The 18729-nt window shown below is 34.6% G+C and overlaps 2 protein-coding genes across 2 annotated transcripts in view; one reads left to right on the top strand and one right to left on the bottom strand.

Moving 5' to 3' along the window:
* LOC112126256 (homogentisate 1,2-dioxygenase-like) overlaps positions 1 to 13079 on the top strand; it is a 28253-nt gene extending 15174 nt beyond the window's left edge. Inside the window, exons 2-3 of the mRNA XM_024224988.1 lie at positions 12634 to 12788; positions 12866 to 13079. Of these exons, the coding sequence (XP_024080756.1) occupies positions 12634 to 12788; positions 12866 to 13027 (317 nt within the window). The 3' untranslated portion in view covers positions 13028 to 13079. The remainder of the gene's footprint in view (positions 1 to 12633; positions 12789 to 12865) is intronic.
* Positions 65 to 9467, bottom strand: LOC106662311 (facilitated trehalose transporter Tret1-like). The gene is made up of 8 exons (XM_014386328.2): positions 9228 to 9467; positions 2724 to 2877; positions 2116 to 2251; positions 1773 to 2057; positions 1329 to 1714; positions 1139 to 1265; positions 887 to 1077; positions 65 to 812 (listed from the first exon to the last, which is right to left on the bottom strand). Exons 1-8 carry the CDS (start codon positions 9230 to 9232, stop codon positions 507 to 509), a joined length of 1590 nt encoding a protein of 529 aa, XP_014241814.1. The 5' UTR covers positions 9233 to 9467; the 3' UTR covers positions 65 to 506.
* Positions 13080 to 18729: the final 5650 nt, after the last annotated feature.

Genomic DNA, 18729 nt, shown 5'->3' with positions numbered 1-18729 from the left:
AACGGAATTTGTGTTGTTTAAGGACCAATAAAAATAAAAAAACAGGTTTTTTCAAAAAAATTCATAAGGTATAAAATTTTATTTTTTAATAATACATATCCCTTATAATTAATGTTCAATCACAATCAACTATTAAAAAATACTGGGAAAACATTATTTTACATTTTGTATAAAAAGTAGTACAAATTTAAAATATAGTGTATTAACAAAATTATATAACTATCACTATTTATTGTTTTTATGCAATATGGCTTTTTGCATCAGTCTTTTGACCACATAGATCCTCTATCACTTAATTAAAATTAAATTAACTTAATAATACGCTTTTAGAAACATAAATCTGAAATCTAAAGCTACAAAAATCACAACTTTTAGGAAAGCACTGAAATATAAGTATGATGTGCAGATTCCAAAATCAATCCCTAACCATTTGTGTTGAAAATGTATATTTTATAACTCAATAAATTATTGCTTTTATTATAAAAATAAAGGTGAACACGATGCTTTTAAGGCAAACTGCTTCCTTTTGGAACTTGGATGATAGCAGGGTGTTTGTTCGATGATGGTTTTGTTGGGTTTTTAAGTGATTTTGTCCTCCCAGAAAAGTAGTCTTCAATGTCTTGCAACGTCCTGCCTTTTGTCTCTGGTAGAAATGCATAGAAGAAAATGGTTCCAAGGAGAGAAATCCCTCCGTACAACCAAAAAGTGCCATAACTGCCGATCCCATCATGCAACATAGGGTATGTCTTGACGACGAAAAATATAAAGAAATGTGCACTGCAGGAAGTGATTCCTCCAATAACTCCTCTTACCTACAAATATTTAAAATAAGTAAATAAAATTTTTCAAATATAATATTTGGACTATAAAAAACGAAGTTACAAACCTGGGTCGGAAATACTTCTCCAATCATAACCCAGGGTACGACAAGATAGCCCATTACAGAGGCTGCTGTAAAAACAAGTAGTGCGAACACTGGAACCCATGTCATTTGAAGAGGTTCACCTAATTCAATCCACCTTGCTTTGTAGTACATGTAAGTACCAAGAAGTACCATAGGAATACCACAGCCAATACCTAAAATATTATAAGTTAATAAATTAATTATATTAAATGTAACTCCTTGATAAATTCTTACTTGATATAAAAGTTAAAGGTCTTCTGCCACATCTTCTCAACATAGCACAGGAGACAATAGTAAATACTAAACGGACACCTCCAGTTATCACAGTTGCAACATTTTTATCAATTGAGGCTCCAGAGTCCTATAATATTAAAAAAAGTATAATTAACAAATCAAATAACAGGTTTTTAAAATATTTTCTTACTTGGAAAATTTGTACTGCATAGAACGTGATAGGGTTGACCCCTGAGAATTGATAAATTAAGAAGTAAAAAGCAAGTATGAAGAATGGTTTATAAGCTGAGGGATGGACTAGGCCTTTGAGAGTTTCTTTCAAAGTAGGTTTGTGTATGTTGTGTTGATGTGCAAAAGAAACCAGTTGGCTTGCTTCATATTCTACATCGCAAGTTGGCCCTCGTAATTTTTCCAATGCTGCTTTACAATCTTCCTCTCGTCCTGCTGACATTAGCCAGGAAGGTGATTCGGGTAGCAAGAATGAACCAACTAGAGCAATTGTAGGAACCATGCTGCTCAGCAAAGCAACAATTGGCCATTGGAATACGGCCCCCAATGCATATTCAATCAAAACTCCTGAATGTATTTCAATTAGACACTGTTCAGCTTATATATTTTTTCAATTTCTTTATACCAAGTGAGACTCCAACTGATGCCAGTGCAGCGAGCATTCCTCTGAGATGTGGCTGTGTTGCTTCTGCAGTGTACACTCTTGCTGGAGCACCGACCATTCCAGAGCCTAATCCCACGAGCAATCGTCCTGCATATACCATTGGGACCGTGGTAGCAGATGCAATCATCAGCCAACCGGCAATGAGTGGAAACTGGGTAAGTATGAGGATTCTTTTCCTACCAATTGCATCCATCAAGTAGCCACTCAAAATGCAACCAATCGGTGTTGTCACAGATGATAAACTTGCTATAAATGAGTATAAATAAATGTCTTGTATAATACAAAAATATATGCATTGGCTTACCAATCCATGATGCTTGGCCAGAATCAATCTTAAAATCACTGGCTGCATCTTGCATCTGTGGAAGAGCAATGGCAGAAAAGCCAAATGCCATTCCTGTGTTAATTGTACCAATATTGGCCAATAAAGATGCACAAACCTGTTGTAAAAAATAAAAAATAGTAATTATATTTTAGGGTATACAAAAAGTTATTATAATTTCATTGATAATAATAAAAGTAGTATAAAACAAATTTATTCTAGATTGGCATATAGGAAATGTATTTTTCAATACATTAATTTTTTATTTGTTTAGTTGTCATTTAATTCTTAATATTGTCATATTGTTTTTACATAAAAAGTTCCAAGTCTAAATAAGATGAGAGGCAAGACATTAATTACAATCAACTTTGTCTTTTGTTGTTTTTCATCTAGAGGTTGCTTCTTTTTAAAGATTTTGCAAGTTACTTTTTTTGTTAAGAACAATTACAACCAGTTGTCTTTTTTATTATAAGATATATTTTTATGTATTTATATTTCAAAGCAGCCCTGCTTCCTCTTCAGCATACAAAATCTTTACAATATGTCAGGTGCATCTAATAATTTTTTTTTTGCTCATCAAAGAAAATTACCTGTCGAAAAGAACTCCCTCTTTTCCTTTTGGCTCCAGGAAGCAGGAGTACGGAACCCTCTTTGACCACCTTGTCCACTATGATTTTTGGCCCGGACGGGCTCACTAGTGCCTTGAGGCTCTCCAGATCTACGATGGAACTGTTCCCCTTCATACTGCAACAGGAAGGTGCAAATCCGTCATGATATATCAATGTTTGAAGCATTGATAGCTTTATCTAGACCCCCCAGGGTCAAATTTTGATAAGCAAAAGGGGTCTTTCATCCTGCTTTTTCAGACCTTAATCACAAAACTTGTAATAAAATACGTAATATTCACACACAAAAAAAAAAATCTAATCACTGTAATATAATTTATCTTAAAATTTTTTTAAATTAACTTGATTAATTTAGATATTGCATCATAGAAAAATGATTATCTAAAGTTTAGGTTGAATGGTGTAATAGAGCATAAGCTAACTTTCAAGTCATTTATACTGAATCTTCTACTTCATAGTTAAACTATTTGCAATAAGTGTGAATTATGCTTCAAAAATTTGCCAATAAATATAAAGATTTTATCTGAAGAAATTTAATTTTTTTAAATGCGAAATACACCTTGCACCACAAATGATTATTAGTTTTAAATAATATATGTGTATGTTCTTTCATGTGTGGTTGTGATAATTTAAACCAACTTAATCTTATTCTCCAATATTGGCCAATTATGTATAAACATTAAAAACAACATTTAAACTTTTAAAACAGTCAATGAAACAAAGAAATGCCCATGAATGTATGAAAAAAAAGGTTTATTCCAAATTGATCTAATTATCCAAAATTTGCAAAACACAAATTATTTTGGCCAATATATCGTCTTAATGAGTAAGAGAAAAATATAAAAATTATCTTATCTTTTTGACCATTGTTAACATTAACGTATTGCTGTAATGCCAAGGGAAGAAATGTTAATATTAACAATAGTAAACAACCAGTTGTCTAAAGCTGATAACATTTTTTTCTTTTTTAAATGTTTTTATTACCAAATCAACAGACAACTTATCATGCAAGGTATTTCTTTTTCAATGGCTTTTGTACATAGAAACATGACCTCATTAAGCTAAAATACACTTATAACACAGTTTATACACTTTCAATGATTAGGAGTCTATTTTTATTAAATTTTGAAGAATACATGACAAGATAAAAGGAGTAAATTTTGAATTAAACAGCTCTATTTAATTGAAATAGTTTTAAAATGAATTTTTTCAATTTTTGGCGGATGAATTCCTGGATAGTTGGTTCTTCTAAGTCCCTATCTGGTCGGTTATTCTTGACTTTACTGCTATTTTTAACACTTTATTTTGAAACCCTTGCATTCTTTTGAGTTTAGTAAAGTTTGGAGAAGTGCAGTACCTACTAAAGTGAAAAGCTGATAAAAATACTGTTCCCCCACAGGAAGAAAACATAGCTTCTAGTATCTTACACACAATAAAAACTGCTTTGAGAATTCAAAGTAAAACATCTTTAATTATTTATATTTTGTTCGATTGTTAAAATTAACTTATTGCTGTTATAGTGAGAAAAGAAATATACATTGTATTGAAGATTTTAAGAACCCTTCTCTTGCATAAAAGCTGCTGGCATAAAAGTCGGGATAGAGTAAAAGTAAGGAGGGAAAACTCATAAGGTGGGGTTGAGATGGGGAATCCGAGTGGATCGAGGTCACGATAGCTCAGGTGGTAGAGCTGCGGCGTATCAAGCCAAAGGTCATGGGTTCGAATCCCTCTCGTGCCATTAGCTTTTTTTCATCTCAACTAAAAACCTTAATTAATTATAGAGTAAAAGGTTCAGGAGAATGTTAAGCCCACATTTATTTATTTTCAATTTCCTGGGGTTCAATTGCACCTCATTGTTATATTCATTAATATACACTTAAAGACAAAAATAAACCGAATACTGGACATATTTTATTGTTTATTTGAAACTGTATATATTAATATCATTACATATTATTATCTTGTGTATATGTTATTATTATATTAATTGCAACATACTTATTTTGATATAAACCAAATTAAATGAGACCAGAAATTCATGTGTTTTAATAAAAAAATATTTAATTATAATGATTTGAAAGAAAATACACCAAAACACTGGAAAATCATTTAGTGGTAGTAAAAATGAAACTAACAATTTTTTTTAAATCTTGTTGTTCTTATTGGGCTATTGTCTTTATTGCATTGTTATGATTAATAAATGGTTAGTTAAATTTACTCTATCACTAAATGATTTTCCGGTGTTTTCATAAAGGTTCTTTCATATCATCATAATTAAATATTTTGTATTAATGAAATGATGAATTTTTTATATGGGGCTACAGCGGTTTAGCCGTTGACATGACGCTCATGCTGTAAGGTAAAACTCCCAAGTTTGAATTCAGGGCCACTGGATTCGAACCCGACATACTTACAAATGGGCTTTTTTTCAAAATCACCGGCACCCTGAGGGTTGATATATGGGCCTCACTGTTGCAAACTTTTATAAAAAAAAAAGAAATGAAAAAAAATTATCTTGTTTACAGGGTTCCAACTTGCTAATATCTCCCCCCCACCAAAAAAAGAAGATCTCATTTGATTTGGTTTACATTAAGATAAGTATGTTGTAATTAATGTACGATAAAAATACATATTAGTTTGAAATAACAAAATTCGAGTGTCTGGTGTCTGGTTTTTTTGTCTTTGAGTACACATGATTGTAATAGTTATCAATTGAATTGCCCACATAAATCTTTCTTTTTAATAGGCTTCATTACAGATTATAGCATTAAAATTTTTTTACTGGGAATTTCATTTTATAAATTGCAATTTCATGATGTACTTTAGATATTCAAAAAGGGAGATTTCCTCTCGGGTCTGAAGGGTAATAAAATTCTTGAGAAAACAAATTTGTTACGAAAAAAGTCCAAACTGTATTTATTTAATGATTATTCAGAAATCGTGAGATGCGTCTGGTGTGATGCAGGTTTCAGAAAAACATTTTCTTTATTATGCCAACGTTTTGATCTTTATTGAGATCATCTTCAGGGCTCAAAGTGTTTCTTTTCTGTGTAATTGTGCCATTCTTGCGTGTTGAGAGTGTGTTTATTTATGTAGTAGAACTACTGCCAGTAACATAAGCCAAGCATATAGGGAAATCTATAATACATATTATTTTGTCTCTTTTTAAAATTGACCTACGGTAGTTACTCCAAGAAGGAATTGTCCATATAAAAAGCTAATCATATAACATATATATTTCATGGCAATAAAGCTTATTAAAGAGAGAAAAATATAAGCAATTATTTTTAGTTTCAATACTTTAGTATTAAAAAATGTCCACATTGTGGCCATATCTGGAGAGAGTGGAAATATTGGCTAGGCTGTTTTTTAGACTTCCTTTCCGATTTAGACACAAAAAATTAGTTTGGATATTTAAAATTCGTTTCGGATTGATTTATTCGAACTCTCAACCACCCCGTCGTTTTTTTCTTCAGGGCAGACCCGGCGGTTCACTGTCTGGCGTCGGTCTAATTAGCGGTCAGGGGATGATTTTACGTTCGACCCGGCCGGGTGCTAATCGTTTCCAACCTCGTGTAAAAATAAATTCGTCTAGAAGCTTTACTGGTAAACAGTACCAAGCTGGCTACGGTTCAGGAACTCGGGCACGTTTCCATCACGTGCGGAGGAACACCTTTTTTCTCTCTCTCTCTCTTTCTCACTCTCTATCTCACCCTTTTTATCGTTGCTACGCAGTTTGATGTTCGATCGTTCACTCATGTGGACAGACGCGCTTTTAGAAGAAACTAAAGAGGAGTAATACATCGACCGAGTTTACAACTCAACAAAGGGATAAAAATCCTTTAAAAAATACACTTGATCTTATTTATTGATTGATAGTAAAACTCATAAAATATTCACAAACAAACGTTATTAAGTGTTAAAACTGTCTTGAACTTTCAATATATTTTAAAGTTACTTTCGGTTTTGTTTACTATTAGTCGGGAAATAATAAAATAAGCCAGTCTAGGTTCAATATATGACTAGAATCCTTGGAAATCAACAATATTCAATTTCGTCCACCAAATCTTTTTTTTTGAAAATCATACTCGGACAACTTTCCTTTTAACAGCCTCCGCTCATTTTCTTCGGCCATTTAATAAAGACATAATAGGGAGAAAGTGGTCCTTATAAGCATTAATCCCTAATTCCCAAGATAGAATATTCAATATTGTACTATAAAGTAAGAAATACAATCTATAATAAACAGACAAATTTTTTATTCAACAGTGAGACCGACTTAAAACAGGTTTGATAAATTATAATTAATTAACACTGATAAAAACTTCAAGCTATATCAAATAAAATCACGCGAAAAAAATAACAAAAATCAAAAAGAAAGTGAAAATTGCCAACTTCGAACCCTTCGAGGTCGTACAAGTCGTCAAAGCTTTATGCACTTACAAATAAAAAAAATAAACAATCCAACTAGGACGCACTTGATTTGTCATTCTAATGCCATGAATATTATCTCTTCACTTTCTCTAGTTTTTCTTTGTCTTGTGCGATAAGCGTTTTTTCGTTGTGTCGGGTAAGGGTTTATACATAAATAAACGTCTTGGATATGGCCAAAAAGCCACATGAGAATTCTTCTTGACCAGGTGAGGGTCAGAATATGCTCGCTTATTTTTAAATTTGATGATCATGTTCAAGAATTAATGAGGTGTTTTGTGTTCAACATATAATAAAGCTTCATGTCCTTTATTAGATTCCTATTATTCCTTTGTTTACATTATTTTATAATTAATCTGTAATAATCCTGACTAGATTCATTGACAATTAGGGATCGAAAAAAACTAGTTTAAATTGAATGCCAAAAAAACATTGCTCAATATTTTCGGCATGACACATCTAGAAGAATCTGCAAGATCGAGACTGACAATCGCAGACGAACGATCTTTCTGTCCAAATTTACTCAAAGATTTTGCAATATGGGGTTCAAAGTTTGTCGAATCGTATCAGTAAAAGATTCTGTTTTATTTAGATTAAAATTTGATTGAACGCCACCAATCAACGATACTTCAAAATTGATACTATCAATCGCAGGCGAGAGGTATTTTTTCCAAATTCGCCAAATGTCATCAATAAGGGATACTTTGAGTAGAAGTTCGAAAATTTGCATGACATCAATTAACGATAATTCAAGATTTGTACTATCATCCACGGACGAGCATTCTTTTCCCAAATTCACCTAATATCATCAATAAAAGATTCATAAAGTAAAAGATAAAAACGTTTCAGTAAGATTGGTATTATCAATCGCAGGCAAGCGTAGTTTTCTAAATCTGCTAAATATCATCAATAAAAGATTCATGAAATAGATCGAAAGTTTGTTAAATATCAAAAATTAGGTAATTTCTCATTTCGAAGTAGGATATTGAAAATTTGCTGGAAATCAATCAACGATTCTTGAAGATGGTATCAATCACAGACGAGTGTTCTTTTATTTATTTTCTAATTGGCAATGACATCAATAAAAGATTCATGAAGTAGGAGATTGAAAATTTGCTGGATAATTTGTATAAATCAAAGATTTTTCAAGATTTGATCCTATTAATCGCGGACGAGCATTCCTTTCATTCTTTTTCCACAATTGACGTATGGTATCAGTCAAAGTTTCCCCAGGTGGAAATTTCTTTTCAATTGTTGAATAATGACGGCTATAGTATATTCTGTTACATTGATAATTTATCAACGCAGACGAGGGACTATTTTGAAATTCTGAAGTGAAACTTTAGGGTTATTTTTTCAAAATTTAGTTGTCATACCTATCACATAATCTGAAATCTTGAGACCTGATGTGAGCATTCTTTGTTTTTGTTCCGACACAAGAACACATGCACACTGCAAAATTGAGAAATTTTAACAGAATATCTGTCAAATTGCCTTACCACCTGCAAAAGATTCAAGATTATGACGACGTTCTCTTTCAAAGCCTATCGAAAAATCCTGCAAAATTTCATTTTTATGGCGTATTAACCGTTAAAAAATATTCACAGTTGATATGATAAAAACCCACGTTCAGCAGTCATAATGCTATCACGACCGGCTTAGAAACAGACCAGAGTGTAAAATTTTTGATTACTATTTTGTCAAGCGAGATAAGCTGAATTTAGATCAAATTTAACTTCCGGCTTTTGTAAAAGTCACTCAGGGGAGTCAGAGCGGACGAAAAAGCGTGGGAGAATTGTCGGTTTACTTTGAAGAGGGTTGCATGCACAACTCAGAAATTCTTGGATTTTTAGATTAAGCTAATTTTTTTTTTTCAAAAGGGTTTATGATAGGGAAAAAATTATAAATTTAAAAGTTTTATTTCAATTTTTTTTCTACAATTTTTTTTGTTATTAAAAATTGCAAATAAAACAATGTTGACATTTTATCCAAAGAATAGGTTTTGTTTTTGTATGTGTTAAATATAATTTTACTTACCCCATTGTTAAGAAGTTCCTATTCTTTCAGCTTAAACTAACGAGATCTTGTTACGCGACTTATTTATTGTATTTGAGTATGGTTTTTTGGAAGGTGTTTTATCATGTTATTTGATTTCGCCTTTACTATCTCCACCAAGGACACCAACGCTTTGTCGATATTCTTTTCCTAGACGAAAACGCTTCTTCTTTTAACATCACTTTTCTCCCTACGACTCGTATCGAACTGTCGGCGGGGAGGGTCGCTTCCCATTTATAAGAACGGCTTCCCCCCTCTTACGAGTCTCCTTCTTTTCAAACCAAGACCCGTACGAGTACGGCCTGGCGGTGAAGAGCACGGACCTTTCGGCAATTTTGGATTACGACCTTTGACATATCTTGAGCTATATGTAAAAAAAAAATTCACTTCGTGCATCTATACTCCATTCTAAAACAGCCAAAACGTAATAATTCTCGGCTCCCGTTCAAATCTTAAAGAAATATCCTAAATACCCTTTTAAGTTTTAACTGAGGGTAGCATATTAAAAATAAAGGCGCATAAAAGCCCCATCATCCCTTCGCGTGCCAAACTTGCAATGATTCATCGTAGATCAATAAGAACGCTTTGAAAATGGCGTTTTTTTTTTTGGAAGTACATTACAACTACCTTCAAGTAGGTAACATGTAACAATGAGAAAGGAAATATACACAAAATTAAAAACAAGAATGGAAAAAATACCCTTTGGTATTACTCCAAAGATACCATCACTGCCTAGACTTTGCGGCCATTGTCTTTTCAGTTGGCGAGGAGGGTTCGAGGGAATTCGTCGGATGTGAGATTTCTTCGTGCTGATTTACAATGGTTGTTGTTTCGTGAAATTACGGTAACGGGAACGGATTTCATCTTGAACGAAGGGAATATTTAAGTCTGTATGTTAGATTCACTAATTTCGTGGTCCGCTTGACCAATTAACATTACAATTAATTAAGGTTTTTAGTTGAGATGAAAAAAAGTTAATGGCACGAGCGGGATTCGAACCCACGATCTTCGGCTAGATACGCCGCTACTCTACCACTTGAGCTATCGTGACCTCGATCCACTCGGACATCAACTTCCTATCTCAAAACCCATAAGGTGAGGTTGAGATAGAAAGTTGATGTCCGAGTGGATCGAGGTCACGATAGCTCAAGTGGTAGAGTAGCGGCGTATCTAGCCGAAGATCGTGGGTTCGAATCCCGCTCGTGCCATTAACTTTTTTTCATCTCAACTAAAAACGTTAATTAATTGTTCTGTATGTTAGGTTCGACATAAAATGGAGGATCTAGTTTTTATCGTAGTATTAAGGATTGGGCAGTTTGAATGCGACGGATGTTGGAAGGTTTGGCTGAACCCCACACTTCCAGTCCGTAAGTCCATATCGGCTTAACTATGGTGTTTTGTGGCTGTTGTTTTATTTTTGAGAGGTAAATTAGAACGTTTGTCAAGAAGTCGTGCAAGAGCTCTATATCGTGTCATAACCCCCTGACGTTTCAGTCGTGTGTGAGGATTCCATGTCAGGCGTTTGTTGATGTACAGTCCTAGGTACCGCATCTTGTCCGTAGTTGGGAGGGGAGATCTTTGTAGGTTTCCTGTGGAAATGACAGAATCGGAGGTGGTAGAGAGAATTGCTGAATCGTCTGCAAATGTGAATGTGGCGGTTTGGGGATATAATGGATGCTGTGAACACCTGTATAGTGTGCGGCCAGAACGCTACCCTGAGGAACACAAGCACGGATAGGAAAATATGCAGAGAGGGAATGGCCTTCGATGACTTGGAAAAACCGGTCAGTGAGGTACCTGTGCAGTATGAGAGGAGAGGTGGATGGAAGGATGCGTCAAGACTGCAGAACAGTACTGGCCCATCTCAAGGGGGGAGGAAATGTCTACCATGCGACGACACTGTCGGACAGTTGAGTCATATTTATGACAACAAAATTGATGGTCGAGGATTATATTTTGAGAATTTAGAATATGAGCCTGTTTGATTCGGATTGTTTGAAAATGAGTAATCGAGGTGCAATTCGATACACAGAAATATTAACTGTGCACAACGTCGTCGGTCCGCTATTAAAATCTCCTTTATAAAAATAGTAATATACCGGTAAAAATGCGTTAAGATCATCTCGACAACGTTAATAACAATTCTGAAATGAAATTCATTTGGCTCGTATAAACAATAACATGGCACAGGAACATAGTTCTCTTAAAAATGGATAACACTTTAACTAAAGAAAAGTAATTCCTGTCATACGGGATGGTTTAACGTCCCACTGCCCGTTAGGTGTTTCGGACGAGGAGTCAGAACTTTATAACACTTTTTGCAAATTATTCTCCATTAAAATTTCATGGCCTGTGCCGGGATTCAAACCCAGAACCACTAGAGTGGCAAATACGAGCCGGACCACTCAGTCTCCGAGTTAGATAATATTTATTTATAAATCGTGAGATGCGGTCTGGTGTGATGTAGGTTTCAGAAAAACATTTTCTTTATCGTGCCAACGTTTCGATCTTTATTTAGATCATCTTCAGGGCTCAAAGTGTTTGTCTTCTGTGTAATTGTGCCATTCTTCCGTGTCGTGTCGAGAGTGCCAGGCAAATGTCAGACGACAAGGAAGAATGGCACAATTACACAGAAGACAAACACTTTGAGCCCTGAAGATGATCTAAATAAAGATCGAAACGTTAGCACGATAAAGAAAATGTTTTTCTGAAACCTACATCACACCAGACCGCATCTCACGATTTATAAATAAATATCGATTAACGGTCACTAATCAACACACACTTAGATAATATTGTTAGACAAGCACAATAGGTCATAGGTGGGTGTTTAAAACGTATGTAACATTTGCTGAAGGTAGATGGATAATTAAGTGCGCTGATAAATACGTGATAGGCAGATGGGTATGCAATGTTATGTTTGGAATGCGTCTAATGCATATGAATTTTTTTTAAAACAGTAGCTGAACTTTTTCCGAAAATTTGATATTCCTCTGTCGTTCTTCAACTTCTTCACCGAACTTGGAGAATGAGAGACCTATGAATGTATTACAACTCGTAAACGGCCTGTCGAAACTCCAAACTCGTTTTATGATCTCCCAATCGTATACCACTTTCCACTCATATAAAGTACGCCAATATTAAGTTTTCATGGTAAAACATTTTGTTTATCAAATTTAAGGTTTACATTTACAGTTTTACAGTTTATTTGATAATTTAATAGTTTAAACTGCTCTTAATGGATGGTATACAGAGTTCATTTGATCGTTTTCCTGATCCTCCCAGATTCTAGTATACACTATTCGCATTCATAAAATTATTCTTTAAACTGTAAATGATTGAAAGTGTTAATGTTAATTAATTACCGTGACAATACACATTTTTACAGCACCGAGAGAGCGCAATGAAACATCTTGGCTTTATATGATCGAACAGTCGGTTCTTCATCTACCTTACAACAAGGAAAATTATGTCTTTAGTCCAAAAAACTTCGGTAATCATGAAGAGAAAGATTTGGAGCTTGATACACAAAGTCCAAACCAGGTAATCAACTTCGAGATTTTATTCTATTTCTAAGATATTTTTGCTCTTTGCATACAAAGCTGAGACAGATATTTTAGACGAGACGAGCACCGTTTCCGCTACCTCCTCTTCGAAGCAAGTCGACTGGAAAGATGGTCTTTTCCCTGCTGATGAAAAAGGCGATTCTACTGTCTGCGTTTACGTCCACATGTGTAATGTGTCAATGCAGAACAAAGCTGTCTATAATAATGCAATGGTAAGGAAGAGTTATTATTATCAAGATGAGAGCGGACCTTCAGTAAATTGGTGAAGTTCGGGCTTCCGCCACGTATTTTAATAATTATATAATCAAAAATATGCCTTACGTTTTCTCTCTATACTCTTATTCTGCATAAAAACCTAAATTGTAGCAAATGAGTTTCCACTGTTTGCTAATATCCAAGGGCAATACGGCAATAAATTAAAAGAGCCACGAGTTTAAATTTCACTTTCACGTGATAGATACCGAAGGCGAACGGAAGGATTCGAGCACAATTTCCAAAAATAATTTTTACTGTGACGATGTCGCAATAAATTTTTTTTTTTGTCCGCTCACGGATTACCGTATACAATTGTGTAAATAATTTTATCAAACGTTTTGCAGTATGTAAATTGTACGTTGTGGGTTCTTAAAGCAAGCCAGCCTTCTGAATATTTGAGTGGTTTTTCATTATTGTTCTCAGATGTGTAGAAGGAACTCTCATTATTGGTTTTCCTGTTTTGACATTTATTTAAACTATACTCAAAAAAAGGACACTTCTATTTTTATCGTTATATCAATTACAACCACTTATTTTAATGTAAACCAAATTAAACGAGATCAAAAATTCATGAGTTTTAATTAAAAAATTTTAATTATGACGGTTTGAACGAAAACACCTGAAAATCATGATTGATTAAAATTGAACTAACAATTTATTATTTATTATTACCTAGTTTTGCTCTTAATAACGCTCTTCTGGCCTCGCGGAGGGCCTTAAGACTCCTAAGAATCGAAAATTCGGGATTAAACGTAAACAAAGAAAATTATATATTAACGTGCACATAATTTAAAATTATTATTCTACCCTCCAGTTGCTATAATTCAGTGCTCAATAATATCAGTCTATATTTATATTATTTTCTTCTAAACAAATCCCCAAGGGCCGTTTTGAAACTCAATATTAGAAATAGATCAAACAACGTTTTAAAAAGAAATATGGTATTTTAATTAAATTTGGTTGGTCAGTAAATGCCACAATAGAAATTAGGTTAGAGAGATAATGACAGTCGTTTCGATTTCAAAGAGTTACTCATTCGTGATATGGGTCCGGACTTAAACCGGCTAATCTAATATAATTAGTCTGGCTAGTAATTACAAATATTGCATTTGTATATAATGCAATATTGATAAATTTGCATATAACTCAGATGATCATTTATAAAAACAAAGCACTATAACTAAAAAATTTTAGTACGAGAAGAGGTAGATCCTTAAAATTTTATTGCATTTTTTACGTAAACGAAATTTTGGTTATAGTGAGAAAATGACCCACCCGGGTTTTGGCTGTCTGGGGTCAGACTAAGGTCATATCCGTCCCGCGGCTGAACTTGAGCTCAAGGAGCAGTACAAAGTTAAGACATTTCAGGCATCAAGCCATCACTTTTTAAACGTAAACTCAATCGCTCTTTACATACATTCTTTGCCTATTTACATAGCATAACTTAGGGTGGTGGATATATTTATATACAGTTTTATGCATATTTTACATAAAACGAATGTATTGTTCTGGGTTTAAGCAGACTATCTCCGGCGAACTGGATCTTTTCCCATAACTTAAAATCGAAAATAAGCGGATTTCGTCTTGTGAAACAGAATTCCATTCTTCAACAAGATCGGTTTGAATTGGAGGCGGCGAACGATGTCTATCCCGTCTCTTTTCCATGTTCAATAAGTGTTCTATATGATCATGTCAGGAGTACGTGCTGGTCAATTGATTATGATAATCCCACTATCCTTTAGGTAATGGGTGACACATCGAGCTACATGCGGTCGAGCATTATTACATTCAAGCTATAATACGAAGTTCTCACTGACAAATGGACCGAATGGGCCCACAGCTTCCAGAAGGTCCTCATAGTATCTTAGAATAGTCAAAGATCGATTCTGTGTGATAATCCTTTGAAAAGGCTGAGACTGTTGGCACATGAAGCAAAGCGTTCTCCACGTCTTACCCCAGACCCGGACCCGGTGATCTGATTAGTACAAACGAACTGGCACTCAGTTATGAAGAGAAAAGCCCCAATTGTTGAAGTGTCAAAGCGAGATTTGGGAATTCCTTTCTACTCGATACTTCTCCTGTACTAGAGAATCGGAAGCGGGTCTTCTAGCGACTAGGCTTTCACGAAGACTTCTGATGTATTACCGACCGTTTGGAGTTGACCACCTACCAAAGAAGCCGTTAAATGACCGTTCTGTAGTGACGTAAAGGCAATAAAACGATCGTCTCTAATGGTCTTACATCGCGGTCGACCATTACTTTCTTCGGTAGTGACTTCCCCCTAAACCACTGTAGACCATCGGACCATGGAAGTTAGAATGCGGCACACCTTGGCTATTTAACAGACGCTACGTCCGTCGTTGGCCAAAACATCTGTCCGGGGGAGATCTTCTCGACTTAAATAATTTTTTTAAGAAAAAATATGTAATATAACGAATATACGTGCAATTGTCCATGAGAAAAACATGTATTGTCCAAATTCAATCCACACAATTGCAATTATTGACTTTGTGATTTGTTTATCGTTATTTCAAAACCTGATATAATTAGAAATTGCAATTGTTTGAATTGAAAAGGCATATCGGTTTCCTATTGGCTTACATGGTATTAGCCCGCCTCTCCTTCGAATTTGGCAATTAAAGTTGTTGCTACGATGACATTGTTTAATTATCTTTTGACCGCATGGTATTCATTTCAAAATCGGGTGGGTTCATGTTTGTAAGAAGAAGATAGAAACACCAACCAGATTAATGTTGTATGGTGGCAATCCATATAAATCCCCAGTACGGACACTTCACATTAGGTGACAGCATGTCGGGGACTTGGTGCTGGTGGACGAGGATGTTCAGGCCTTGTACGCTATTGCACGTCCGGGGATGGCCAGGCCCTCTATCGGCACGCGAAGGTTAGGGATGGTTGAATAAAACACTACACATACAGCAGGCAGTTCTCATATGGAGGGGGATCTCCCGGTCTCCTTGGGTGTCGGTGAACCCTGCTCCTTTGAGGGTACCGGAGGAAAGCTGGGTTACGATACTTCCGAGCTGAGAGTTAGTGCAGCGACCCAACCACCGGGGAGGCTGTCCCTGTAGTCACCTCGTGTATTATTTAGTTTGTGTTTATAATTATTATCAATAAATTCACTAATTTCGTGGTCCGCTTGACCAATTAATATATTACAATTAATTAAGGTTTTTAGTTGAGATAAAAAAGTCAATGGCACGAGCGGGATTCGAACCCACGATCTTCGGCTAGATACGCCGCTGCTCTACCACTTGAGCCATCGTGACCTGATCCACACGGACACTAACTTCCCATCTCAAAAACCAAATTCAAAAGGTGGGGTTGAGAGGGTCACGATAGCTCAAGTGGTAGAGCAGCGGCGTATCTAGCCGAAGATTGTGGGTTCGAATCCCGCTCGTGCCATTGACTTTTTTATCTCGACTAAATACCTTAATTAATTGTAATTATTATCAATGTTGGTGCTTTGACTTATTTAATATGTCCATTATGTTTAGGTGGTCTTATTGACCAAATTATTTATTTTTTTATGTAAGGTCTTGGTTGAAATAAAAAAGCTAGTGTCACGATTGGGATTCGAACCCACGACCTTCCGCTCAATAGGCTGCTGCTCTACCACTTGAGCTATCGTGACTTCTTAGTCTTCTAAGAAGGCAAGATAGCTCAAGTGGTTAGAGCAGGAGCGTATTGAGCCGAAGGACGTGGGTTCGAATCCGGCTCGTGACACTAACTTTTTCATTTCAACCAAGACCTTAGATAAAAAACATAATTATTTAATAACTTTTTAATTTTTTGACACCTTCCCGACAGAGATTCAACCCTACCCGAAAATGCTCTAAGATGAAGGAAAATTGGCCCCAAGACCTCATTGAGTGAAAATTGAGTAAGTTTCACTGTGAAAGTGTTACCACTGGGCAACCTCTCCTACAAGAAACTCAAATTAAAATTCAGCATATACGAACACATTTACGTAATAAAATATTTGTAGTTGTAAATGTCAAATAAACGTGATAAAAAAATTCTTTTTACAATTTGATATCACTCGATAAAATCACTATTATGATCGATAGTGTTACAAAATCAATTATTTTTTTATTATATAAAAAAAATCCATTCGAGGTCGTCATTCACGATCCGAGTAATTTATCATTATCAGCAAATATTTAAAAAAACGTTGTCAATTTTTGCCCTCTGATATATTTTACCAGCAAGATTACCTTAGTCGACAGAGTATTTTTTTTTAAAGTAAAATAAATAATCAAGCTATTAACACGAACGTCATCGAATCTTTCTGGGTCGCAAGATACATCTTGACCTAAGGTCCAATCATCATTACCAATAATCATATTTATGACACCTTTGACAAATTTAATTGAACTGAATCTTATCTATTTTTCTATTAAGTTTTTTATTAGGTTTTTTTTAATATACGTTATGACATAACGACGACATTGAGAGTAATCATGCGGATGCTCACAAAGGGGATCCGAGGCGTAATGGGATTATCAAACCGAGTCGATTGGTGAGCACGATTACTTCTGAATCATCCTGTATGCATAAAACGTATTTAAGTGGATTTAAACGAACGGCAGCGATAAGTGTCATGAGAGTTGCCGGTTTATCAGTGACTCAAGATTGATTCCCCTTTATTTATTTATTTTTTATTACAGAAGGATTTAATGTGACAAATTATAAAATTGTGAGATTTTCTTTGGTAACGTTTTGCCAGTGGAATAAAAACTGGAATAGTTTTCAACACAACTGCAAAGGAATTCACGAATTCAATCCTTGTTTTTTGGAATTTCCCACAGGCGGTGTAAACTATCGCGAATTGCGTCTCAGGAATAATCGCTTCAACCGATTAAGTTTTATGCTGAACATTTTTTCTTTTTAATTTTATACTTATATTTCAAGTGCTCTTTTCAATCAAAAGATCGAAGTGAAAAGTTGGCCCTAGATAAACAAATAAATTTAATTTTTTTATCATCAACAGATAACTTTTCTTTTGAATCCTTTAATTTACGACCTGCATCGTCGTAAAATAAGTCAATTAACATCGATAAATTTAATACTTTTTAAAAGGATAGTTCCTACTCACAGTAAGTTGTTTTGCAACAATCCTGATTTCGAGCCTTTTAGCTCTTCATCAGATTGAAGGACTTCTACAACCTGATGATGAGCTAAAAGGCTCGAAATCCGGATCGTTGCAAAACAACTTACTGTCAGTAGGAACTATCCTTTTAAAAAGTATTGAACACCACACTCACTCCATCATTTATCATTTCTATTGATAAATTTATGTATTGCAATTTTGTCGAAATTGTAAGTCAGTTATACAACCTTGTGTCGAAATATTTCATATAAAGTATACATTCATGTCTAATAAATAAAATGTTCGATTTTCATCTACAATTTTGACAAAAAAATTATTTGTTTATTGTTCTCGTAGAATAATTTCCTAATCTGACAAAACCTTGTTTTTTTTGTAATCAATTAACAATGTTTAAAATGTGTAGATAACGTCTGATCAGATTTATTGTTATTGCTTGTTTGTTGTTGTCAACCAGTTGTTTTAAGTTTTAACCCTTTTCTTAAAAGTCAATATTTTAATTTGAAATCAATTGCAGAAGGTATGTCATTTG

This window comes from Cimex lectularius, unplaced genomic scaffold (genome assembly GCF_000648675.2).
Source record: "Cimex lectularius strain Harlan isolate CLEC.00 unplaced genomic scaffold, Clec_2.1 scaffold19, whole genome shotgun sequence".
In the NCBI taxonomy this organism is placed as follows: domain Eukaryota; kingdom Metazoa; phylum Arthropoda; class Insecta; order Hemiptera; family Cimicidae; genus Cimex; species Cimex lectularius.
The sequence above is the reverse complement of the archived record's forward strand: the minus strand, read 5'-3'. Positions and strand labels throughout refer to the sequence as shown.

What these genes read in the sequence shown, in the direction of transcription:
- LOC106662311 (XM_014386328.2), bottom strand. An exon ending in TGGCCAAGCATCATGGATTG is followed by an intron (nt 2,058 to 2,115) that starts GTAAGCCAATGC and finishes ACTCATTTATAG; the next exon opens with CAAGTTTATCATCTGTGACA. An exon ending in ATGCAGTACAAATTTTCCAA is followed by an intron (nt 1,266 to 1,328) that starts GTAAGAAAATAT and finishes TTAATATTATAG; the next exon opens with GACTCTGGAGCCTCAATTGA.